This window comes from Manacus candei, unplaced genomic scaffold (assembly GCF_025592945.1).
Source record: "Manacus candei isolate 608988 ecotype Guabito, Panama unplaced genomic scaffold, ASM2559294v1 h1tg000043l, whole genome shotgun sequence".
NCBI lineage: Eukaryota > Metazoa > Chordata > Aves > Passeriformes > Pipridae > Manacus > Manacus candei.
This window is the reverse complement of record NW_026138091.1, coordinates 733,942-760,825: the sequence shown is the minus strand read 5'-3', so window position 1 is coordinate 760,825 and position 26,884 is coordinate 733,942. Positions and strand designations below refer to the sequence as shown.

The window sequence follows — 26,884 nt, the reverse complement described above, 5'->3', positions numbered from 1 at the left end:
ATATGCTTGTTCTAAATATAGCTAAATATATTACTGAGGTGCAGAAAAAGCCATAATCCATGGAATTTTTGGGTTTCTGTATAATCTCACTCTGTCTTTCCTTTTCCCATTTGTTTCTTTGACATATGGTTTAACCTCATGGGAATGCATGATTTTGTGTTTCTTAAAGTGCTTCAGATTATTGCTGACTATAATGCATAGCCTCAATGGATAATGCTTTTTGTAGGGTATTCCACCGAAGTTAGATGGAACAGGACAGGTGTGCTGTTAGATGGAACATGTATTGTTGCCACCTGTTACAACCACACAAATGCAAATCATTCCAAAATAACTGATGAGGGGCAGGTAGATATGCTGGTACTCTCTCAGAGCAGGGGGATGAATGAGTAATTGTTTCGACTTCATAAGGGCAATGAACTTAGAGCTCATTCTGGTTGGTTTTTTTTTCCTTATATGACAGCCAAGATACCTTGAATCTGTTGACAAATGTAGCCAGTACGTATGTGTTAATATGGGTTGGATGTTATACAATCTTTCAAGGAACTGCCCTAAGGATGTGCAGAAGCCAGATTGTGGTTTTCGAGGAATGCCTGTTCAAGTTAACACTGATAGTTGTTGTCCAGAATGGGAATGTCCCTGTAAGTCACTGTTTTATTTTTTAATAAAATATAGTGTCTTGATCTGTAAATTTCAAGTAATAAATTAAGGGTTTATTCCAGTGGGAATATGAGGTTGAATACTGCAATGAATTTAAAAGAGCTATTCATCAGCAAAACAGAATCAAATATACTGAATGTTTTGGTATATTTGAATTGACATTCAACCACACTATATTATAACATTCAAGAGAATCAAAATATTTTGTTTTGAATGAAAATATTGAAATGACATCTGCCTCATGAACATCAATGTTTCCCAGCTGAGACATTTCAGAATTTCTATCAGGAAAAAGTGTTAAGATTTCAACATTTTGTGAAGAAAAAAAAATTGCTAGTATTTTCTGAAAGACAGAACCCCTCAATTTCAGTTACTCTAATTGCAGTTTTTACTCATGCTTAGAAACTGCAGAAATTGGCAGATGAATGTCTACCAAGGGAAAAAGAAAGGCTAAAGAGAAGTCATATTTAAACCTTGCAGTTATGGATTAATGGTAATTAGCCAATGGTAATTGGTCATTGGTTAATGAAACCCATATTACACTTTATATTTGTTTCAAGATCGGACAGAAAAGTTCCCTCTTATCAGTATCTCAAAAATATGTACATTTTAATGCATATATTTTAGCCCACGCTGTACAGATTCATTGACCTTGCCTGTAAAACATTGGCTTAAGTGAAAATTTTCACCATTTTAAACATTCTCCCCTATCTTGGGCATACAAAAGTAGGTTAAGATATTTCCGCTGAGTAACCTAAGCACTTGGTTCTGCTTATGGCTCAATATGCTGTCTGCAGAACAAGGTCATCAATATATGTATGAACGAATATGTGAAAGAAAATAATGTTAGAACTGAAAGGTTTTAGAAATGTCCTGTATTTGGTTTTGTGTTAACCTCATTAAATGACTTTTTTAGGTCAATGTTCTGTACTGTCTGAACTGAGTATTATTACATTTGATGGAAACAACATAGCCCTCTGCAATATGGCTTCCTATATTTTAGTCAAGTTACCAGGAGAAATTATTGTTGCTCATATTGAAAAATGTCCTGCTAATCAGGTAAGATTCTTGCATTTCTGCAATAATTGTAATAGTTTCTTGAATTTTTTTGTTATAGGTATGAAATTCTGCAAAAATATGTCAATTAAAACTTAGATATAAAAGCCATACCCATTGAAAAATGGCAAGTTATTTAATTTTCAAGGAGCATGCTTAATTATGCTGTCTAGACAAAAGTATTTTGTCTCAGGTTAAATAGTAATTGTTTTGTTATAAGGAAATTCAAATGTAGGTTACATTTAAATTAGAAGAGGTGCCGTAACTTCTGAATCTTCATGTCTCCTTTCAGGCTCTTCACACACAAGTCTTCTTGTGGCCTTGAATTTATACTTTACCATATGGTCAAAATACTAAAATATTTTGAATAGTCACAAAAGATATTTTGTAGTTATTTTAGGAATGTATTAATGACATTGGGATTACTGTGGTGAGTTGTTCTTTGTAGTTGTCTAACTCTGCATTGCCTACAGAGGGGATCTGGCCACTTTATTTTAGACTGCCAGTTAAGGTCAGGTCAGTCTCATCCTCAGAACCTATAAATACATTTCCTTTGCATTGCCTGTAGTCATAATTTATGCAGCCCTTGAGCAACTGGCTTGTTTCCATCCTTGGTTTGTGGATAAACAAGTTACTGATGAGGAACTTCAACAGGCTTCTTTTCCCTCCCATCCCTCTTTATTTACTCTCACTGGGCAACTGTATACTTGAACTTTAAGACTTAAGTACAGCAGTCGTGCACTGGTTTAGAGGTTTTCTATTAAATTGCTCTCTTCACTGTTTCTTGGTTACAGTCTAGAGGTGGGAATGTAGAACATATAGGCAGATGAGCTTTAGAAGTCTATAGCTGTAGTTCTTTAAGAAATATTTTTTGAAAGGGCCTTTCAGCATGTGCACTACTTTAGCTGAGAAGTGTGTATTTTTTATTATTTATAAGGAATATATTAAATTAGCGTAATTATTTAGCATCTTTGAAGAACTTCAAAGACGAAGAAAATAGTCAACTTATTTTTGATAAAAAAAAATACTGCTGATTATCATTGCACTTCTAATTTTTTTAATGTTTTCCAGAGTGCAAATTCAATACGAAAACTAGTAAGTACTTTTTTATTTTACTAATTATAAAATGCATTAATGTTACATATATTGATAAAAATTCCCAATAACACTGGCACAGAATTAGAAAAACAATGGTAATTAAACTCATTTGTCACTTTTCTTTCAAGGTTCCACCTGCGAGCACCTCAGGGCTCTGTTTTAAGAAATTAAATGTCACAACACCCACATGTAAAATACTTATCAATCGCTTAGCAAGAAAAGTAAGTATATATCAACAGTATGTACACTTAAAAAATAGCTGGAGAGCTATTCTGTTGTAGAATGTAATAAATTCGAGTTAAAATTATATATTACAGGAGTAGGACTAGTTTTGCAGTTAAGGTTCCCAGTAATTTATGGTATCCTAGGAGCAAAACAATAAACATTTCTGATACCATTCTTCACTTATCTGTCATTTACCCAAAATAACACTTTAAAATTCTTTAGAGTTTTTAAAGAAGCTGCAAAAGAAGTTATACTTGAGATTGTATTTTCAGAAACCCTAAAACTGAACAGAAAGTGTTCCAAGATGGAATAAACACTAAATCTGCCTTTCCTACTAGTCAATTACAAGTCAGAACAGATAACGTTGAATAATTGGAATGAGGTTTTGTTTTATAATACAATATATGATAAATAAGATTTATTCCTTCCTTAATTAGAAAAGATTTTTTTTCTCATGCCTACTTCATTTGCAGTTATAGGAAATGACACTGATGGGAAGCTCTGTGTTGCAAGCACTGTGACTGTTGTATGTGGTAGAGGCTGTAAAAAAATAACTTTCTTTATTAAATAGGAATACATATAGAATAGATAATTGCAAACTGTTTTTATTCCTAAAATGTGTTTGGTTTATTTCAGGTAGTAGTGGATTCTGTAATTCAACCATTACCATTTTCAAAAGAAGGACTGAGTATTCAGGATACTGGTGCAATGTATGTTGTTAATACCCCAGCTGGTATTAGCATCAAGTGGGCTCATGTTACAGGCATCATAGATATACAGTATGGATTACACTCTAACACATCGATGAAGACAGAAGGACTTTGTGGTGAGGCTATGGTCACAATTTTTTTCTTGTTTAATAACTTCCCATTTGAAATTTGCAACTCTCTTTTGTGTCTGTGACCAACTGTCCTTATAGCTCTCCTTGTGACCCTCACTAGCTATGATGACAATTCTATGTGATGTGGGCTTGTGAAATACTGCTAATTAATGCCAATAAATTAATCATTCTGTTTTGAAAGCACTGCATGCTAATAAAGTACTTTTTAGAACAAGTAGTGATCAGCACATTGTATCTAAATAGCTTTTAAAAAAATTACTTATTTCTGCCTGTTCTTAAGAATATTGTTGAAGTGAAGTAAAGAAAGGGGAAAAATTTTCAATGGAGAAGTGGCTGCTAAAGAAGTTCAGGTAGTGACAGTATATTTCAGTGATTATGGAGAAAAGAGTAACTGTCTGTTGTTAGCAATGTCAGCTTATTGCTATGCAAATACTGAAAAAAGATTTTATCTTGGGAAGGGCTCAAGTCTCCTGAGGATAGTGAATCTGAATTTAGGCCTCTTGAGGTTGAATCTAGGGTCCAAAACTGTGCTGAGTTGTCTCAGACTTGAATTACAATGATGGTAAATTTAGCATGTTTCAGGCTTCCCTGATAGCCTTTTTATAACTCTGCCCGAATGAATAATATGGAGAAGTGTAAGCAGGTATTTCAGAATTGTTTTAATTCTATCATAAATGTTCCTCTTCTGGTGCATTGTAATTTTATATAGTCTACCCCACATTGAAAAGGAAACGGTACTTTTTATGATCTTTTAAACCACTTTTAGTTTTAAAAGCAAACAATGCGATTCAGATATGCTTTAATTATAAACAAATCAAATCTTTAAAATCAATCGCTATATTCTGATTGAACAAAAGGAAAGTTCTCCTAGATCTAGGGAGAGGACATGAATGTTGGCCCTGCATCTTTTCCCAGTATCATGCCATCCTCTTTATACATGCTGAAAGAGTGGGATGAAATGAGATCAAATGTAGGAAGAATTATAGAATAGTCATAGAAGAGCTGCTCTTTGTGCCATGAGAAGATACAAAGAGGAAGACTTTGCAGACAGATCCAAACTTTGCTTTAAAGTGCTGCTTTACTTGATATTTTGCAGGAAAATCTGAAACCTTCTTTAGCTCTCCTTTCCTATTCTCTGATGTTAATTCCTGATGGGGATTCTTCAATCCTCTCCCTTTCATAATAGAAAAAATTGTGTGACTATTTGGTACATCAGCTTTATTTTTAAAAGCTGTATTGATTCTGTAATTCTGTAATATGACTCTACAAATTCTAACTCCAGCAGTTAGTGATTTGCAGGAAGAAGCAGAAGAGTTAAGAATAGTGGAATGTTGTGTTACTGTCAAATGCTTCTTATCATGCAAATAGCATCTTCTGTATTTCTCCATGCTGTCTGAAAGAATAACAGCCTGTCACACCAAGCTAGCCCAGTTCTAGCAAGGGACCCTGGAGAGCATCAGACTGCAGGGCTGGAAGCACAAAGGCAAGGGCTTAGTGTGTGGTTAACGGTGCAGAAGGAAAGTGGAAGCAAGATAGAAGACTTTGCCTGATCAGTTCCGAGATATAAAACACTGGTATGAAGATTAAAGTTTTGGCATTAGTCACTTATTATGTGCTTATAGGAATCATATATTTTAATTGATGAATCAACAGAATACCTACAATAATGAATTCAGATAGCCAATGAATGTCAGGGGTCTAGGTGGGTTTTTTTTTCCAGTGATTTTGTATTAATAAATAGAGTAAGAACCATATTTTCTCTTGAGAAAGCAATTTGTTCATCAAAAGATTCTTTTCACAACTTCTTGCATTTAGAATGTTCAGTTAAGTTTCAATACATGTCAAATCATCGACGACAAGCAGTTAACTTGAAAGCCTCTGCAGTTACTCACAAGGAGCTGACTGCTGTTCAGTAGAATGAGATCAGAATCTAGTACCATATCAGTGAGTTTGCTACACTCAACACCACACTTTGGTAGCAGCTTTTCTCAAAAGTTAATTAATTGTTGGGAAAGGTATAATTAGCTGTACTGCATGGTCTGCTTGTTTTACTTAGCCATTGAGGTGAGAACTAAAGTCACAAGCAGAAGGTTGGAACTACAGTGGACATATCGCTACTTTCATTTATAAACTCAGGTGACTAAGTTGCACAGGTCAGCCTGATGCAATATTAATCTTACCTTATTAAGTGCACTTTTCTTTCCCAAAAGTCGGCATATGGCATGTTTGTATGTGCTTTGAATATGATGCTCTGTCTCCAGGGGTGTGTAATGGAGATCCTAGTGATGACCTGAAAATGCAAAACATGAGCATAATTACAAATATGGAGGAAATTGAAATGTTCATTAAGAGTTGGGAAATTGAGAAATCACTTGATGTAACAACCAGGAGGCCAGTAAGAAACTGTACTGAAGATAACTGCACATACTGTATGGAACTGTTAAACAGAAGCATTTTCATCCCTTGTCACAAGAAAGTGAGTACAAAGATCAGAAAAATTGCAGGTGCAATTCAAATAAAAGCTGTATAGTTAAGAAAAGAGTGAGAGATATATGCACATTTTTTGTGTTCTGCTTATTTTCATATTTCAGTTGAACAACTGGATGGGTGGCTCTAATACCTCCATCATGTTGCCTTTAGTACTTTTGTCACATTGTCCAATGTAAACACACATTTATATTGATCCCTGTGCTATTATGCTGTTTTAAAAAATATTTATTTTTAAATAATTAATAGGAAATCTCAAAGGAGAGACACCAGATCATCATGTCAAGACAAATATGTTCCAAAAGGGTTGTTTTTATTAAATTCTTGCTTGGGGCCACTGGAACAGAAAACCTTGTGTTTCTGCTGCATACAACAGTGACTCATGCAGTCTGAGACTTATCTGACTAAAGAAATTTCCAGTTAAACAAATTTTGACCTAGTCACTATTATGTTGACAATTTGGTAGCATTTCTTACAAAAATCATTATAATTTGTTTCTGAAAACTGTACTTCCTAATGATACAGCTGTAGCATGCAGCCTGCCACTAGAGGTGGGTAGTGCAGCACAGCTGCTTCCCAGAACAGAAAATGAGAAAATCCCAAATCTCTGAGGTCCGACTTTCCCCACTTAATTAAAAATAAAAAGGATTAATTACTCAAGTGTCTTTTTCTTCTCAGAGATGTGTTCAGACTCCTGATTCAGTTCTTGCTGTTCTGCCTTTCCACCCTTAGTCTGTGTTGTGTTGCACTTTGGTTTTCATCACAGACAAATACTGTTAAAAGTATTGCAGGCAGCTGAACCCCTTCCTTCAAATTCCCAAGACCACTCCTCACTTTTCCCAGATAGAAAAAAAGGGAGGGAGTTCTTCTGAAAAGAAGGAGCTATATTTGCCACAGAAACTTAGTGGGAGGGAGCAATGGTAAGCAGTTTGGAATCAAGAAAGGAGAGTAGCACCAGTGCAGCACAGTAGTGAATAGGCAGAATGAAACAAGATCTGACTTTTCCACCATGTTATGAACTTACGCAAAAGGAAACAACAGAAGTAAGAAAGGTTGCATCACCTGCATTTAGACTTGGTAGCATAGGCTACACAGCAGGATTTTATGGAAGGTATAGCAGAAATGTTTAGCTGAGATTGTTGACTTTTAGTTGACAGGGCTATACTGAAAAGCTCTTGCAAGTAGTGTGAAAATCTCCTTAGGACTGTGTTCTGTGTTTACTGATAAGCATAAAGAATTCTAGTTGTTTAAGTTTTGTAGAATGAGTGTTCTGAGAAAAAAGGAGTTTTTTAATTTAGGCACTACTAGTGACTTTTTTCCTCTTGGGGCTGTATTATTTCTTGTAATTAATGATTTATTTTAATTACATAAAGTCCTTATACTTTTGAGTTCCCAATTGCAATATGTTCCTAGGTGTCACCACAGGAATTTTGTGAGAAGATGTGGATCAACAGTACTTATTTTTGGAATTATGAGTGTGATGCACTTTCTGCATATGTGGCTTTGTGCAACAAGCACAACATCTGCATTAAATGGAGGACAGCTGATTACTGTTGTAAGCATGTAGCCATATTCTATACACCATATGTCTTTAGTCATGAGGTTTTTTAGTGATTTAGTGTTTAGTGATGAGTTAAAAGTATACTAGTTTCTATTATTATTGTGCTATCTCATTTTATCACAGCATGGGTAAACTGGGGTACAAGTTCTTAAGATGTATTGTTTTAGTCAAAGTGTCATGAATGAGTTTAATCTCAGTCAAATGAGTTGCTTACCTGAAGTACTGTTAAAAGTATAAATGCCTACTTTCTGTGATACAATCATTTTTTCTTAGTAGCTATTTATACAATGAAATGCTGAAAGAATAACAGAAACACTCAATGTCCTGTTTTTATTTCTTGTAGCATTGAGTTGTCCTGAGGGCAAGGAATACCAGCCTTGTGTGCAACCCTGTGAAGCCAAGACATGCTTAAATAAATGGTTCTATGAAGATTCTCCCTGCTCCTATTTGAGGGAAGACTGTGTTTGTAAAAATGGCACCATTCTGCATAGAACAGACTCTGACCTTTGTATACCAGAAGAAAAATGTGGTAAGTACATCAGAACAGAGTAGTTTTGCAGATGTGAGGATATTAACCACAGTTCAGTGTAAGAGTTTAAGTTCTGTGCCAGTCCTCAGTAGGTGTGAATCTGGTAGAGGTCCATTCAACAGAGCCTAACTGTGTCTCAAGATACAGCAGTTTATGCTTTCAGTTCATTTCCATTTAAGACCCAGTGCTGATGCACTTCTGTTGGGGGAAAATGATGGTCATTCTTCCATACCTCTGAAGCTTTTCTTCCTCTAGTACTCAGGGAGGAATAGTATGGGCAGGTTCTGTCTCTTGCCTTCACCCATTTTCATCCACAGTGAAGCATTTGTTCCTTGGGACTTTTAAGGTCATCATCCTTCCTTGGATTCCTTTATCATAATGCTTGATAGATGTATTATTTTATGCAATACTTTTATGCAATTCATGGTTGCTTACAGAAAATGGAGCTGTCTGCTTTTTGAAGGGATGTAATGGGATTTTTCTTCCAGCATGTACAGATAGTAAAGGACAACCCCGCTCTGCTGGGGAGAACTGGAATGGGTCCCTGAGAGGCTGTTGCATGTATGGATGTTTAGAAAATGGAAGCATTGTTGCTGTGGAACCTGAATGCAATGAGGATCCACCACCAGTCTGTGAAAGAGAAGGAGAAGTTATTGTCAGTGTCATTGAAGAGAGAGCTTGCTGTCCCAAGAAAGTCTGTGGTATGTACCACACTTGTTTTCAGTAACAGAAGTGTAAGGTAAGTGCTTAACATTCACTGGCAGCTGACAAACTTTAGGCAGGATTCAAGGTAACATTTTTCAGAAGTCATTTTTAGGTACTTGTGGCTGGTTGGGCCAGGAATTCAGGCTTCTTTTCTATATAAGAACTGACTTGCTGAAATAATTTTTTTTCTTAGAAGTTCACTAGTTAAACAAAACTTCTGTCAAAAATTATTTTTTAAGCTCTTGCATGGAATTTAGAATATATATCAATAATATATATATATATAAATAATAAATTGATATATATTTGATAATAGAAGTATCTCGGTAATTGGGGCAGTCATCAGACCCTGTTTGCTTTCCTTACTAGTGCTTTGGTGTGACAAGCAGTATCCTCTGATCTACTGCTGTTTTCCAGATGTGGTTTTCTGTGAGCTGATTACTGCATACTAATATTCTGTCTAGCCATGGTTGTTAGGAAAAAGAATAAACTTATTGCTCCTAAAACATTAAGCAAAATGTACTTATTTCTTCTTAACGTCTTCAAGGAAAAGGAGAACAAACGGTCCAGCTGATGTGGTGCTTTTGCTCATTAGATACCTGTAACCAATGCTGTATGGTCAATTTGCTTAGGGGAAATCAGTGGGACATTTTAGCTGGCTTCAGGTATAGGAAGCAGAGCAAGTAAATACCTGTTTTAGGAGGGATATACCTGCTTGCTTGTGTTGAGCTCAAAGGTCTCCATGATGGTATGGAGTACACTTTAAGCTGTCTTGGGCTGCTCTTATTTAGTGGATCACTGTACTAGATGGTATAAATATCTTGAGCTATAGAACTTGCAATTGTATCTGTTTAAATACAATAAAATTGATTTTTTTTTTTATTCCACAGAATGTAACATATCATTGTGTGATGCCATTATTCCAACATGCAAACCCACTGAAAAATTAGTGGTAGGCTACCATCCCCTGTCCTGCTGTCCACAGTACCGATGTGGTAAGGGAAATACAAATGCACAGTTACTGGGAAGTTCTCCATACTTGCATTGTATGTTGAAAAAAAATTTACATTGCAAGTTGTTTTGACTGTTAGCAGAATGGGACACCGTAAATAGCACCAGGCAATGAGATATGGTTTTTGTCCTCATTCTCCAATACTTTTTTTGTGTTTGAGTTTTGTGTCATATCTGATTTACAGTCAATTTGGGGTTTTTTATTTTACTAAGTAGATCAAGAATATATTTTCTTTATCTTTTTAGTATTGTCTCAGTGACCCCTTTTATGATAGTGTTTTGCATCCTACAGAATGTGATCCTTCAGTTTGTTTCAATGCTTCCCAGCTGGACTGCAGAGAAGATCAATTTATTGTTGAAGCAAAACAGGAAGATCCTTGTTGTTTCTCACATCTTTGTGGTAAGAAGCCTCTAATATTTTTATGGAGAACTAAGGAATAGTCAAAAATTACAAAACCAGACAATAATTCTAAACCAAGTAACTTAAACCAGGAATTCTTGAAGTCAGTGAGACTTCACATGGATCAGGTTGACTGGAGCATAATTATTTTTGAGTTTGAGGATCTTTTCTTTCCAACATAATTTTGAACATCATACTTGAATTTTGTTAAGTTTTTATATAAAATCCATGAAAGTTCTGTTATATAAGTAATAAACACAATATTACTTGTTATTTAGTCTATTAAATGGAATTCATATGTGCTAACTTTTTAGTATTTAAAACTTTGTAAATGTCTGGTTTTTTTTTTTTTTTCTTATATTTAGTTTGTGAATCCTGTATTGAACCTGTTCCTTTGTGTGATGAAGGGGAAATTCTCACTGTAGACCTTAATACCATACATTACTGTTGTCCTCATTACTACTGCGGTGAGTGTAACTGTTGTCAGTTCCATATGTTGCCAAATTTAGTAAAAATGACAGACTCTGTGTGTGTGTGTGTGTGTGTGTGTGTGTGTGTGTAGATTTTTTTGATTCAGCATTTAGGGTGAGCTTCAGATATAGACTAAGAGATCTAACTGAAGGTGTCTCTATTTGAGAAGGATTCAAAGTTCTTGGTATGCTCAATGGTGGTCAAACGAGCCTAAGTCAGTGGAGTCTGGAGAGGTTATTTAGTTCACCAGACAGAATATAGTTATTTTCATGATGATCTAAATACTGATATATTAACATGGAACTGAATCCCATGCTTGGAGTGTAAGTATACTATTGTTCGTATATTAAAACAGATTTAATAAAACAGCTTTTGTGTTGTTGTACCTCTGTTGTACCATTCATTAATGCTCAGGCAGTTTCTTTGCACTTTGAGCTTTCAGGGGAAGGAGTAGACCAAGGGTCCCAAAAACTGCTGGGTTGATTACTTTTCAAACAATGAGCAACCAGAAGAAAAATATTTGCAGTGTAACCTTGTCCCTTTCATAGCCTCACAAAACACATAAATTGTGCTATGTGTTCTTAAGTAATGTCTACAAGTGTAACTGCTTATTTTAAATTGACTCTTATGCTGCTGCAGTCTTGTCCTATTGCACTCTTGCAGTGTAACTTCAGTTAATTAAATTGTCTTTCACAAAGTTTGGAATTTAGTAATTTTTACTTCAGTTTTTTCTGTGTTTTGGTCCTTTCCTTTTCTTAGCACTTTTGCCCAGGTGAAAGTTTCTGCAGAAGCCTTTGGCATTGTTTTTTGCCAAATTCTGGCAGGTTTGATCTACATCTTAGTGTATGATCTTCTTTCAAAGTAAACCCCCTCTGATAAGAGAGGCGGGCATTTTCTTGTTACGGTCATCTCAGGATGGCATTTGCTCCCTGTTATCTCATGGGTGTGTGCTTTACAGCACATTTGTATCTGAGAAGAAAAAACCCCGTGTTTTCCTAAGACTATGATTTTAATTGTCTTTGGTACTAGTTATAATCTTGAGTGATTCTGAAGTAGGAAGAATATTAAATGAATCCTGTGTGATGTTTTCTGAAAATTTAAGCATGTTCTAAGGCAACTAAAATCACTTTTGAAAATCTTTGTTTATTTTTTTACTTCCAAATGTAATTCAGATGCTTAAGAAACACAATCAAGTTTATGCAACATAACATTATTTAAAAAATAGTATGTCAAAAGAAATGTAAGCTGGAAAATATGAAATAAATTTAAGTAAATTCTCATATGTGTCTTTTCCCCTCATTTAGTTTGTGATGAAAATCTTTGTTCTGAGCCTCCTGTGATTTGCACAGATGACATGACACCTGTGAAGAAAAAAATACTTGGGCAATGTTGTCCAGAATGGCACTGTGGTAATTATTGCTTTATTCCTTAGTCACAGCTGTTAACTAAAGCTAACAGTTAACTAACTGATTAACACGTGGGTTTTTTTTCTCCTCAGAATGTAATTGTGAAAATGCTACTATGCTGACCTGTAAATTGGTAAGCGGCATTTTTAAGATATTTTTATTAATGGTGTTCAACCCTGTTGCTCTTCCCTTTATATTCCTTGTTTCAATTAGTTGCAAAGGGTGATGAGGCTGACCATGGACAGGGTGGTACAGCCTCCCAGTCCCCAGCTCAAGAACGTGATTCAAACAAGTGTCAACTATTCCATGGAGAATTTTCACTTTCTGTGTTGTAAGATGTCAAAAGAAGAAAAGCAACTGTAATATTGTCCTGTTCAATGTTGACACTAAACAATATGCTGGTAAGGTTTTCTACAGAAATAGTTCCCATTTTTTAAAATAATTAATGAGGAATGAGTTTTATTAGCATATATATTATCTGGAGAAACTTGGTTTTTCATTAATCATTTATGCTTTAGATAACAATGATATAACATTATTGAATTTATCTGATAGGAGAATTCATAACTATGTTCCTCCTCATGTAGCTTGTTGTAATAGGAACTGTGATCTGGAAAATAGTTATGAATGAATGTTCAAACTCCTGTTATAACCATAGTGATGATATTTTCCATATCAAATGTCCATATGTGAAGACTGCATAACATAAAGTCTAATCAGGGGTTTTAAATTTGAATTTCACTTATTTTTTGGAAGTAAATTCTTAGAAGGTAATCTTTTACTAATATTGAAATAACTTTGTATCTCAGAAAAAAAATACTTTTTATTTACTCAGCTGTTCTTATGCACTTGTACAGAAAATGAAGTGTTTTTTTCTGTTTAAAGCGATAAATACATTGAATAACTCTGAGTGTGCTACTGTTTCTTGAGTACATTTTTCTCTTTTATGAAATCAGGGGTGGAAGCGATGAAAGTAATATTTTACATTTTTAGAGAAAAATTGTCTGCTTGGCACTACATTTAATTGTACATGACATTGCAAACTTTTATCTTTTTATGCTCAGGGAGAAGTTAAAAAAATAGATAATAGTGTTTCCAGTGCTTGCGGATGCACTCACTACATTTGCGGTAACTTTTTCATATTCCTTGTTGTTGTGTTTTAGTTTTCAGCAGAAAGGGCATACAAAGAAAGCAGAAATAGGACCATAGTAACCTTCTCAAGTATAAATGCTCCTTTGTCTTGATTTGATGTTTGTCCACCTAGTTATGCAATTATACTCTCTTTTCTGGATATGAGGCTTTGTCTGCTAGCCCATCCATTTTGTGTCAGTTCTTGCGGGGTGTGGGAGTGTTGTAAAAGTGCCCATGCTTTCAGAGTCAGGTACAGTCTCTCTGGTGAGGGGCATATGGAAAGCATGTTGTGAAGTGCAGCTGCGTGTGAGCAGTGCAACTGCTCCTAGTCTACTTTCAAGCACAAATGAGACACCACCACACCAGAGCAACAAACCTGTTCAGCCAGCACAAGAGTAGGAAACCAGTCTTAAGATCAGACCTCTGCTCCCTTCCCTCACCCAGCTACCCTATGGTAGACGAGATTTCAGCTGCACTGTGCATGGGGGTGCTGGAGGTATGCTGCAGTCCTGACAGTAGCCCAGGCTAAACTGCCTCAAGGAGCAAAGCACACATTTATGGTACAGCTTGAGCAGATTACTGGCCTACAGGTAATTGGAGACATACTAGTTTAATTGACAGAAAGGCTACATTTTGTAATGTGCAGAATAGTTGAATGTCAAATATTAGAACTCTTTAAAAGTAAGAACAACACATTTTTTTTTTACTTCCGTTGTAGGAACACTATCAATTTTAGGCAGTTTTACATTTTGTAGGATTTTCTTAAGTTGAATTATACTTTCTCCCCCTCTGTTTTGGTAATTTAAACCACAAACAGTCAAGTCTAAAAGTTAGAATACTTTTGCATAGGACTTTGCCCTACTTTTGCCTTACCAGTGATTCTGTTAATTTGTTTGATGATTTTTTTGTCCCCCTCTGGTAACATTTATTTCTTTCCATTTTAGAGAAGGATGATGTGTGCATCTTCCAAGAGGTCACAGTACTGAATCCTGGACAGTCAATAATTCAGTACTTGGATGGAGACCTTTGTTACACTGTACAATGTTTACAAGAAAAAGATCAGAACACAGGATACAATGCCATGCATTTCACAATGATGAACTGTTCCCAGCAATGTGAAGCTGTGAGTATTCTTAAAATACAGGAATGATGCAATTTGTGAGCACAACTGCACAATTAGGATAAAAGTTTTAGTGAAAACTTTTGCTAGTCCTTTAACTCAGCAAGTATGAGAACTTAACAGTGATGATGTGTACCTTGTGTCTACAGGATTATTTTTAGAGGAAGGCTCTATCAGCATATGTAAATGTATCTATCTGACCATCCATCCATCCATCCTTCCATCCATCCATCCATCCATCCATCCATCCATCCGTATATTGCTTTTCTTGGTATTTTTAGTTTTAGAAATCAAATAATTTCCATATCCTGTATGTTTAAAAATACTTGCTTGTTTTTTTTCTTTCCTTTCTTTCCAGCATCAAATATATATTCCTTCCTTCAGTCACCATACTTGTTGTGGTATGTGTCAAAATGTGTCCTGCTCTTTTCATACAGAGAATGGAACACTTATTGTGTATGAGGTAAGTGTATTTGGACAGAGGTAGGAAATAACTATAATAATACAATAAATAGGTGTCTGACAGTCATTTCTTAGTTAACTGATGCTTTCAGTCTTGCTACATGCCTCCTTGCTGCTGTTTACACACTTACAGACTATTTATGATATACGATAGCAAGAGTGTGTTTATTTAAAAAGACCTGCCATTTCACACTATGTGAATACCTTATTTCATTTTATTGCTTCTAATATTTTCTATAAAGATATGTAAATGTCATAATTTACTTAAGATTGGATATGCTCCAAGTGCAGGGAAGGGTTCAAATTTAAACTCTAAGTCATGTACTGTGATTTAGATATGTTTGGAGCTTCAGAGTTCACAGTGACCCTCTTCTCAGGGCCACTCTTCTTGTTCTGGTTACTACAGAAAGGAAGAGTGCAAATTGAAGCACTGGGGTTCAGGATCTTGATAGTGTGTCAGCATCCCCATACATGGAAATTTAGATGTGGCCATGACTTGGTTCATGCTTCCCATTGCTTTCAGAGCAAAAGAAACTAACAGGCACAGAGACTTTTAATTCTGCACTAGGACACCCACGCTGAACAGTGTGCTGGAGAATAGAGCCATGGCTCCAGGGAGGAGCAGTCACTGGTAGTTAGAGGGTGGTCTTTCTCCTTGTCACCTCTGGGTGGTATGCAAGACTTTCTACTCCAGTAGGTGCTACCGCATGAGGGCACCAGTTTTAGAGACATTGGAAGTTGTAGATAAAGCTGAAATGTTTTGGCTTCCCTGACAATGGCTTTGGTTCATATATTCAGGAAGGAAGCACCTGGAGCTCCAACTGCACCAACTACAAATGTGCTAAGACTGCTGCAGGGGCTATCATACTGGGATCAAGTGTTGTCTGCCCCCCGTTTAATGACACTGACTGTACAAAGGTTTGTACTTTGGGTGAGGTAAGTGATAATAACTGCTCTGGAGTTTGGCTTACACTTGACAAGGCATGCATAGCTCATGTAGTTCCTTTAAATTAAAAAAGTGGTAAGTAAAAACATGTAAACTAGCAATTTGCAGTTATTTGCTATGCTCCTGTTTGCTTTTCAACTGACAAAGTGTCTATGAGCAGTATAAAAATTTGGTTTGGGTCTTGATGACTGCTTTTAAAATATTGTGGAATTGGAATCATGCTTAACATACCACTATATAAAGTGCTAATCACTGTGTCTTACTTTAGTTTAGAATAACAATTAGCCAAGTTCGTAGTGCACATAGACTAAATAAATCAGATCAAGCAATCCAGAAATGCTGCATATAAAAGTCAGCTATATTAAAAATTCCTTAAGTTGTGCAAAGATTAGGAAGATGACAGAGATGTCAGAGTATATATAAACTTTATTATCTCTTAAAATAAACTTTTTATAATAAAAAATATCATACATGAAAGGGTATCTACCTACATCACATATCTAAAAATGTAAATGTGGCATACCCATATAAACTTCTTTGAAGAACGTGTGTTCTTCACATACATTGCATATTTGTTTACAGTTTAATTTCTAATTTAATACTTCTCTAACTTTGTAATACTTATAATTCTTGCACTTACAGTACACCATATATTTAATATAAACTACAAATAATAATAAATATATATGTAGAGAGGGTAAGTACAATTATAACCTTGACTACAGATCATGAATTTAGTACACGTCCTAGTTATCCGTTGCATTTGTTTAAAAAAATCCTGAAGAAGGTACACTATCTAAATTTAGTGTCTGTATTACTTTGACTTTATGCTTGAGTTTCTTCCTTGGAACCATTTTGACACCATCTATTAGGATCTTTCCTTAGTAATAATGGTTAAGATTTTAAAGAATGGAGCCCTATAATTAACTTCTTGAGTCAGTCTGACCTGTTTTTCAGAGATGTTGAACATAGACTTGAACCAGTAGCTGAGAAGAAAGCTCTTCTGACAGGCATCTCAGGATCATTCAGGAATATGGATTTAAGTATCTGAGTTTAAGTGCTCCAAAGTTCTCAAACAGCTTATTCAGTGATTTTCTTTAATGATATAAATAATGTATGCTCACATGAAAAGAGAGAAGCTAAAAAATGTCTTTTGTCTGCTGTTATCTTAAGAGTGCTATTCGTGTTCTGTTGACTGCTTGATATGCAGTTCTGGGCTATACACATGAATTTTTTTAAACTATCCTAATAAGTCTCAGTGGTGGGGAAATAGATGGTAGTGGATAATATAAAAATACGCTTACAGAAACTAAGTGATTTATTCAAAGGAGACTAGATCAGATGCCAACTGAACACTATTGAACTTTCAGCAGTGATGAGTTTGTTTTCAGTTTCAAAGGTTGTAAAGAATTTGTGAACCAAACCTTCAGCTGACACATATCTGTGTAATTCTCTTCATTTCAGTGATACTACTTTTTATTAGATGAGCATCTTTAAAACATGGAATATCTTACCTTTTCATCAGGCACAGTGTTTTTTGCTATATTCCCCTTTTATTTTCCTAGAATGGAGGAATTGTGCAGACGTATAATGATGGCTGCTGCAAGACCTGTAAGTGATGAAGGCTGCAATATGTGCTAGTTTGGCTTTGATTTTGGAGGGCTTGTTTTTTAACCTCAGTTGCTGCGACATAAAGAAGGAAAAAGCATGCAGTCCCCCTGCAAATCACATAAAAATTGTTGTAGTTACCTAACTACTCTTATTAAAAGCTATTGCTTCATTTGGCTGCTGACTTGGTGATTTTTAACATTATTGTTCTGGAGTATAAACAAATCTCTCCAAATATAACCCATGGAAGATTAAAAGTTATCTCAATTAAAATAATGAACAAATTCTCTTTATTACTAAGATGACTCTAAAATATTGCCTATATGATTTTCATCATAAAAGATAAGGACTTTTTCCCCCTAAAATTGATTCCTAATTCAGTGACATTTTGCAATATGTCTTCAAACCTACTGATTTATTCTGTATCCATAATATGTATTTTCTAGGGCCAAAATACTGGAATACTTTTTTAAAAATCCCAAATGAGGAAACGTTATAGTAATACTGAAGATAGTGACTCTTATATAAAATCAACTTTTTAGTAACTGGGAATATGTACACATTTTCTGACTGTGTAACTTTAAAATATGATGAAATGTGACGCAGGCCGACATAAAGATTTCATAATTTTTGCAATTTTACAAATTGATTGAGAACAAACAGGTTTTTGCTTCAATTTTGACTAAGAAAAGTTTTATTATCTAGGTATATAATTATTTATATATAAAAACCTGTTGTTGTATAAAAGTAATTGTGTAGAGCAAGAACACGTTCAACACTTCAGAAAATCCTCCCCCTCTTTTTTGGCTGTTTTTGTCTTCAACATTAGAGTAAAATATATAAGCAAATTAGTTTTTGGAATTTTTGTAGACAAACGTTTATTTAATAATATTGACTAGCAAGTCACAGACTTACAACCATATATTATACAGTTATTGCATAAAACTGAACTGCAATGTATTTTATATAACTTGATGAAAAAAGGGAATTTTGATATTTATCTAATACAGAGTAATACCAAGTTATGCTAGTCTTAAAAAGTGAACTGTAAATGCTGATATTCTATTGTATACAAAATGTAGAAAATAAAGAGTATTTTAATACAATATAGTACATTTTTTAATGAGAACCACCATAGAAAAATAACACACCAAATTGTGCTACAATCTTAATGACAATATTCTTTCTCTCATGAGATAAGCTGTGTTGAAAAATATTTAACTTCCTCTCAAAATTAGGTTGGCTTTTTTTAGAAACTTAGTCTTAAGAATTATTGACTATTTGTTTACTTTTGATCAGGAAGATTTATAATTTTGGCCATATTCTGTGGCCTCAGGAAAGGCGTTGTTATACTTCAGAAATACTTGCTGAGGTGGCTGCTAAAAACCCCAGATATCATTCAAACAATTATATGCTATTTTATTTTTATTTTGTTTTATTTTTAACTAAAAGCATGTGCCCTGTGGTGAAGCAGTTAAGAAGAGTACTTATAAATAGAGCTTGCAACACGTTGGGGTTTTAATGGGGACAAATAACTTTTCTGAAAGACCTTGATTTAATGCATGCAAAGTGAGTGCATATATTTAATTCTTACCTTGCCATAGAGAGACTCATTGCAAAAGTTTGATTTAAAAGTAAGCATCATTCCAGTTTTGTGTAACAGGAGTGTAATAAAGTTTAGGCCATCTTTAGTGAGACTTGAAGCAGCTGCACAGTTTCTAAATTATAGAAGACTAACAGGAAAGCTCATCATCTTTTATTAAAAGAAAAATTGCAGTTGGCAGTGTAAGAATTAATGAAATGTCATTTATACAGAAATGTTTTTATTTCATGAGAATCTTCTATTCCTAATGATTCTGCCAGGTTCTGGATTGGGTCTATTACCCTTTGCCATTAATCCAGTAGTGCCTACTGATAGTATTAATTGTGAACCAGGTATTATTTTTAATACTGTATTTTCCTTTTTTTGATAATAGTGTAAGCAGTACTTGATATATATGTCATAGCTGTCATCATCATTAAATGTTACCATGCAGTTAATGGTTCTGGGCCTGATACTGAGAGATGCTGATCCTCTGTTGGTCTCCCAAATCAGTGGTTTTCTAAAGCCTGGTTAAGGTTCACTGCTCAGCACCTGTCAGAATTAGGTTCATCCATTTATGGTTATTCCTCCTACTCTTGCTGAAATTTCTTTTAGCACATGAATTTACTATACAGGCTAGTGGTACTAAAAATGTTACTGAAAAAAAAAATCATAATTCTGAATACGGTTACCAAGAGATTCTAAATCTGATCCCAGGTTTCTGAAATTATTGATGGAATTCTTTTTTTTTGTCTTAAAATAGAGCAAGAGTGTGTGTTATTGTCTAGTCTCACCTTTGCAAATATGGATTTATGCTGTATTTCTTCTTTGTCACAGATAATATGCTTTATAAAGTTAGGAAAATGTTGAGGGTGGGGTGGAAACATACAATTGCAACCACGTGGTAATATATACTTTTTACACCAGAAAATACAGAATGTTACAAAACTGTTGCATTACACTCATAATTCTTAACTTTTTAGGATAGGGAAGTCACAGAAACTCATTGCTGAAATAAGGAGTGAGTAACAAAACACATCTGATATTGAATGCAGATCTTTACAGTTCAAGTTTGGGGAGAGAAAAGTATAACATCAGTCTTCATTAGACATCAGCACTTTATATGCTGAAATGTCATATATATCTCTACATGACTTGTAGCAATACAAAGATTGCATTGTCTACATGTACTCATGCTGGCAAACACTTCCTAATGGAAATACCACAGAACTTTTTCTTAAGTGTTTCTGAGGAAGGAAAAGCAAGATAACAACTTCAATCATACAGCAATTTGCTAATTCAGTAACATAATCTTGTTTTACTCTGAATGCACAGATTAAAATATAGCTGTACTCTGCAGCAAACCTAAGTTTTAAATACTCAGTGGAGTTGTGGTTGCAGAATATCTTGGTTGCTCAGAGGTCAATTATCTTATAAAAGTGCTCACAAGCTTCTGGAGAACAGAAGAGTTGTTCTTTTTGTGTACACCCAACCATAAAGGCATGTGTGAAAGGCTGAGAAACTCTGCTGAATAGTGCTTATTATTTTATATGCTGGATATCCAGAATGGTTCCACAGCAAAAGTAATACATGATTTTGATGGGAAGTGAAATAGGAGATCTAATTAACTTCTGTTACACAGATAGTAATAACAGTCTTATAAGGAGTGCAGCATGAAAAATTATATTTTTAATTTTTAATATGTTAAAAATGGCTTTGCACTCTACAGTTTTATTTTTCAAATAGAAGGAAACAACTCCTGTCAATATCTCCCAGATTGTACATAAAAACTCAGTATTTCCCTAATCCTAGCTCTGTATGCTGACTCAGTGCTAAATGCTTCAAATCTAGTGATAAAAAGTGCATCATATTTAGCAAATGGATGCATCTCTCTCTTTCAAAGCTTCCTTGAAGGACATCTTTTTCAAAAATACATTGAAATTATATAATTATATTTTATTTTTAAACCTGCAAAATAGCATCAGTGTAATCACGTTCACAGCTTCACCTTCTCAATGTTAAGTTATGAAAATTTTCTAAAATGCAGAATTAAAATCCTATTTACATTCAACATTCTCAATAAAACAGAATTAATTCTAATACTATTCAAAATTACTCGAGACATCTTTTTTCCTCATTGCTTATATTTGTCTTGCCAAATATGCAATTTAAAATCATATTCATATTTTAATATTTTTGAAATCTGTAGAGCTTATTTGGGCCACTCGGTGGCTTGTATGTACCAGTTATAAAACAAATAATTCTGCACAAGAACTATTTAGTAATATGTTAGATTTAAAAAAAGATATGGAAGTAATAGTTTCTGTGTGTACATTAAGGAAAACAAACTATAATTATTTAAATTATGTTAATAGTTTTACTTTTTTTTGGTAGCAAATGCAACACAAAAGGTATATTAATTCAGTATACATTTTCTGTATTTTTTCAGGCAAAAAGGAAGAAAGAATTTGCCAAAAAATGACAATCAGGACAACCATAAGAAAAAATGACTGTATAAGTCAAAGCCCGGTAAGCATAAAAGAGCTGTTTTGATGCTGGGCCTGTGGCATGACAAATCAAGTACTAAGAAATTGGTTATAATGAACAACAAGCAAAAAAAATGCTGCTGTCTTCTTAAAAGCAGACCTTTCATCCTAGGAATGTTATCCTACTCATAAATACAGTAAAACTAGCTGTTCCAATGACTGAAACACTGAGCCCTCCTACTAGAAAAACATCTGGCTTCAAATGAAAAATACACACCATAATTGCTTGTGACTCATGAAAGCATTGAACTCTTCAGTACAAAAAAACATACCACTCTAAAAGAGGACTAGAATGTTTCAACTTACAATGTGATGGAAACACTGCTCCATTCCCCTTTGAGGACCTTTACACTCTGTGTATCTTCTCCTGCACATAACATGGGTCTCCATATCATAAATTCTTGATCCCATTTATTTATGTGTCTACTTAAGACATCTCATTTCTCAGCTTTTGTGTAGCCCCATCTGCAAAACCTTGGATATTTCCGAGTAGCAAATGTATTTCTCATGTAGAACTTAAAAGAGAAGCATTTGACAAAGTAGCTTAAGACTTCCAAAAGGCCTCTGGTAAGATTCTATTGAAGAACCTAAACAATCATTAGGGAAGAGGCAAAATATCATCACATATTAAAAGACATCCTCTAGAAGTTCAACAGTGATATGTCCAAATTTTAATAGTAGGGGGGTGTGGTGTATTTATTTAGTTTTAGAAGAAGGGTTGGTAAGGAGGGAGTATAAATATATCGATGAAATTACAGTAATTTTCCAGTTAAGAGAAGACACTGGAGAGCTTTAGTTACAGTTACTTTAGTAACTGTAGTACAATTTAGGTTAAGGCACAGCAATATGACAAAATAAAGACATGGTATTGACTAATAAAGAGTATTAAAATGAAAGATTTTGTCAAACCTCATAGGTTTTTTAAACTAGTTGAAAAGATCCTTGTTCTGTTGTCCAGTTCTTTGAAAATCTCTGCTTTCCTGCTGACAGAAATGCTAACTAAGAGCTACAACATTTAGGGAAATGGATAGGCAGTGGAAACAAGCTCATTCTAGAGTATCTTATGATTCAATGCTGCAGTACTAATGAGAGTACTCTGTGGAACTGTGGTGCTTCTGCATTGCTGCAGAACTACAATGTTCAGAGAGGAGCAATAAAAATGTTGGCCAAGTTATGTCTTGAATGACACAACAAATGAAGCCTTCCTTTTTATGACTTTCTGTTGTAGATCATATTTCCTTCTCTCTCTAACCACCTTTGAAAAGACTCACCACCATCCCACTTCTATTTGTATTACAACCCCCTTCTCCCAGTATCTTCTTACTCCTGATTTCCTTGATAGCTGCACACCCTTTGCACAGTCCAGATTCCCTTACTCTTCACCCAGAAGTACCTCCAGATTTTTATGTCCTCAGAATTCCTATTCATACCCTTAGCTCCAATTCCTTTCCTCTTCAACTCCCCTACTGGCACTCTTTTTCAATTGCGTGATTTTGGCCAATCAAATGGTGGTATCTGCTCTGACTGGTTTGGAACTACATACACGTTCTTTAGCCAGATTAATACTGTCAAACTTTGGAAAGGGCAGAGTATGATTACATTTCTTTAATTAATAAGTGGGACTACTAGTGGTTAGGACAAAGTCTTTTTTTACCCCCGTTAAATTTCAGAAAACTTAAAAGCTGTCAGAGTAACTTTTTGGTCTAATTTTTATGGATATGGCACATTTCATCACAGGCTGCTTGGAAGGGAGTGGATCAAAGCATCTTTCATATGCCCCACCTGCATAAGAAATCAGATCTAAAACTATCACAGAAAGAACTAGATCTCAATTTCCCAGCTATTAACACTGCTTTTTTAAATTAAAAATTATTATTTTTTTCTGTCAGATTATCAGATAAGAAAATTCCTCAGATAATGTAGTAGTGAGAGAAAGTGACATCAGTCTAGAGCACACATAATTTTCTAGCCACTCTGTGCCCTTGTTGATTTGTTACTGCATCTACTTTTTGGATACATTTCTTAGAGTGATAACACAGCCCTCAGTCACAAGCAATATGAATAAGAAATGGAAAAGCTTTTCCACTGCTATGCTTTTCCTCTTGAACCTTCAAGGAGAAAGATAGACTTCCCTTCATTTTCCTTAGAAGAATTTAACACATGATTAAACAATAAAGAATAGTTTAATTAAAAGAAATATTTTAAATGTGGCTAAACTTAGAATGAATAAATTTTAGAAGTTAAAACAATTTTTTAGACCAGAGTCCTTCTCAAATGTAAAAATGGGTTCTAATCACAGAGAAGTTTGAAATGTAATATTTTTGCAACAAAATTTAAGATGTCTAATTTCAGTTCTTATTTTACTTATAGGTAAACGTGGCTTCTTGTGATGGAAAATGCCCATCTGCAACAATTTTCAATGTCAATATTGATAGCCATTTAAGATTCTGTAAATGTTGTCGAGAAATTGGAACACGTAATCTGACTGTGCCACTGCGCTGCTCAGGAAATGGCACTGAAATTATGTACGTCCTTCAGGAGCCTATAGACTGCTCATGCCAATGGAACTGAACATTACTGTGGATACAATTTAATCTGAATAAATAAAATGAGTTTCCTTTCACCAGACATGATTTTTTGACCGTGGATGGTTGTAGTAGTCTGCAGGGATATAAAAACGTCCTTAGTTATGCTTTATAATGTAACTTTTCACAAATTTAGTAAAGATGTTTGTTATTCAAATTGTCTTTTAAAATATTGGCATGTATAGAAAGAAAACGTAAATCCTTTTGGACAAGGTGTAATCATCATTTATTTCTACTCAGTGGCTTTCTGATGAGCTGTTGAAAGCTGGTTAATGTCTGTGTTTCCAGTATTTTAAAATTTTGGATTGCGGCTACCTATCAAAGTTGAGAATTTCTCAATGGGTCATTTGCTTTGAGACCTCCAGTGGAAAACTATCACTGGTCCCATGTTTAAATGGGAAAGAAGCATATTAGCATTTTGAGAATGACTGAATTATTTATTTAAAAAATAGAAAGTTCAACGGCAACACTTTTTTTTTTGTTTAAAAATCTATCTTTCGTCCTTTAAGCTGTTATCAATGATTCTACTCTGCTTACACTGTAAGTCACTGAGAAACAACACAACTATGATCTGTAAGTACTTGTAGGAAATCTTCAGAGTACACAGCAGAATCATAATAATATCTTTAAACCTTAGACATATATTTAATTTTTATGTATATTATAAATATGAAGCATGACTAGACAAAGGCTCAAGATTTAAAGCTTTTGTGCCTTTATGAAAACATCTAAAAGCTGTTTCTGCTATGAAAAATTCTATTTTATATCCATTTTTCACTTTTCACAGAAAAGAAATTGGCTGTCTGCTAGCTATAGAGTAAGATTCTATGTATATATTTATTAGAAAATACCAGAACATTTTAACTATTCATAATGGGTTTCTTCCTTTGTTTTCCAGTCTGAAGATTTGTATTCAGTATATTTTTATAAAATGCATTTTTTAAAAAAAATACTGAGATTTGGACTGAATTTATGCTTCACAATTTTTGAGTCCAGGAAAAAAAAAATCAGGTAAAATAAATGTTTTGAAGGGCTTAGGTGAGTTATTCATGCTCAATCAAGCTGTGAATGTCCATGATTCAGCACCTTAGGCTGCATGTAATCTCCCCTTTATTAAATATACTCTATAACCTTCTCTTAAAAATTAAGGATACAATTTTAGGCTTGTTTTTATAAGATTACTTTGCTTTATGAACTCACTGAATGAAAATCATTTAAAGTATAACAATATTTTCCTTATCATCAAAATTGATTCAGAATTAAAATTCTTGTCTAAAAGTCTGAAAACCTTTTGACAAACAGTTTTAATTTCAAGCTGTTGTCATTTAGTTACAAAAAGGTTGGATTATCACATAGATTATTACAATGAAAAGTAAGTAGTATAAAATTTAAAAACCCCTTTAAAATCCAAGGCTATTTTGCTACTTCGTGTGAAAAATCTTTAAATGTTTGTTATATTCAGTTTGATGGCTTATAAAGAAAAATAGCTTATCTGGGGAAATCTGTCTTTGCTAACAAGACTCATCTACTCATCATATCCTTAAAAACAGTGACTTGGTTTAAAAACTAAGGAAGAATCCATTGTATTATCAGTAAAATATTTAGCCATTCTAAGGAAATAATGATAACCCAGTGATCAAAATAAAGTGACGCTTTGAGAAAACATATGCTTCATTTGCACATTTTTATAATTTGTATGGCAGATGTTTCAAGTTGTGTTAGATACCAGGGCCTAGAACCAAAATGTTCTCTGATACTACTGTCAGAATTTGTATACAGAAACTTTTCACGTGGGCAAGAAATGAAATTTAAATCATAGTCATAGCCATAGTTTATTTACTCTTACAGGAAATTAAAAGAACAACTTTTAAAAGAAAAATATATCCTTAGAGCCTTTTGATTTTTTAACATAGAGATAGGAATCCTGTATTTGCATTAAGAGAGTTTGGCCCAAAACTTATTAATGAATTTAGCATTTGATAAAAAGGAAGCTCTCACAATACAGCATTTTTTCCATATAATCACTGAACACTTTATGTGTTTTGATTGAACAGCTGTGTGTTTTATAAGACATGTGCTTTTCTAAGATTTAGAACTGTATTTGTAATTAAAAAGAATTTAATAAGCATTGTTTTGCAGAGTGATAATAAATCAGCGTTGATGCAATAATTTACCTTTGCCACAAAAAAGAATGCTAATGCAAAATCTTGGGCAAACCTGGAAATTAAAATAGCAGTTATGTTTAAAATTAACTTCATGACAACCTGTAATGATATCAAAATGGTGTTAAAATATTTTTTTTCCCACTCACCCAATTTTGTTTTTTAAAATGCAACTGTAGGGACTGACACCTGCGGCAAAATCATACACCTTCAGTGTGGCTGGATAGGGTGGCTCTAAGGTCGCCTTTCATTTTACGATTAAACTTCAAACTTGGGCTGCTTTGACCTGGTCAGA

At 34.3% G+C, this 26,884-nt stretch overlaps 1 protein-coding gene across 1 annotated transcript in view; it reads left to right on the top strand.

Annotated features, from left to right (window-relative positions):
• OTOGL (otogelin like) overlaps positions 1 to 26,052 on the top strand; it is a 92,496-nt gene extending 66,444 nt beyond the window's left edge. The window contains exons 40-59 of the mRNA XM_051795976.1: positions 461 to 638; positions 1,574 to 1,716; positions 2,940 to 3,032; positions 3,673 to 3,862; positions 6,139 to 6,353; positions 7,778 to 7,919; positions 8,269 to 8,454; positions 8,943 to 9,155; positions 10,050 to 10,154; positions 10,463 to 10,570; positions 10,936 to 11,037; positions 12,346 to 12,450; positions 12,540 to 12,580; positions 13,512 to 13,575; positions 14,523 to 14,701; positions 15,057 to 15,161; positions 15,959 to 16,078; positions 17,672 to 17,717; positions 21,746 to 21,825; positions 24,213 to 26,052. Of these exons, the coding sequence (XP_051651936.1) occupies positions 461 to 638; positions 1,574 to 1,716; positions 2,940 to 3,032; positions 3,673 to 3,862; positions 6,139 to 6,353; positions 7,778 to 7,919; positions 8,269 to 8,454; positions 8,943 to 9,155; positions 10,050 to 10,154; positions 10,463 to 10,570; positions 10,936 to 11,037; positions 12,346 to 12,450; positions 12,540 to 12,580; positions 13,512 to 13,575; positions 14,523 to 14,701; positions 15,057 to 15,161; positions 15,959 to 16,078; positions 17,672 to 17,717; positions 21,746 to 21,825; positions 24,213 to 24,413 (2,616 nt within the window). The 3' untranslated portion in view covers positions 24,414 to 26,052. The remainder of the gene's footprint in view (positions 1 to 460; positions 639 to 1,573; positions 1,717 to 2,939; positions 3,033 to 3,672; positions 3,863 to 6,138; positions 6,354 to 7,777; positions 7,920 to 8,268; positions 8,455 to 8,942; positions 9,156 to 10,049; positions 10,155 to 10,462; positions 10,571 to 10,935; positions 11,038 to 12,345; positions 12,451 to 12,539; positions 12,581 to 13,511; positions 13,576 to 14,522; positions 14,702 to 15,056; positions 15,162 to 15,958; positions 16,079 to 17,671; positions 17,718 to 21,745; positions 21,826 to 24,212) is intronic.
• Positions 26,053 to 26,884: the final 832 nt, after the last annotated feature.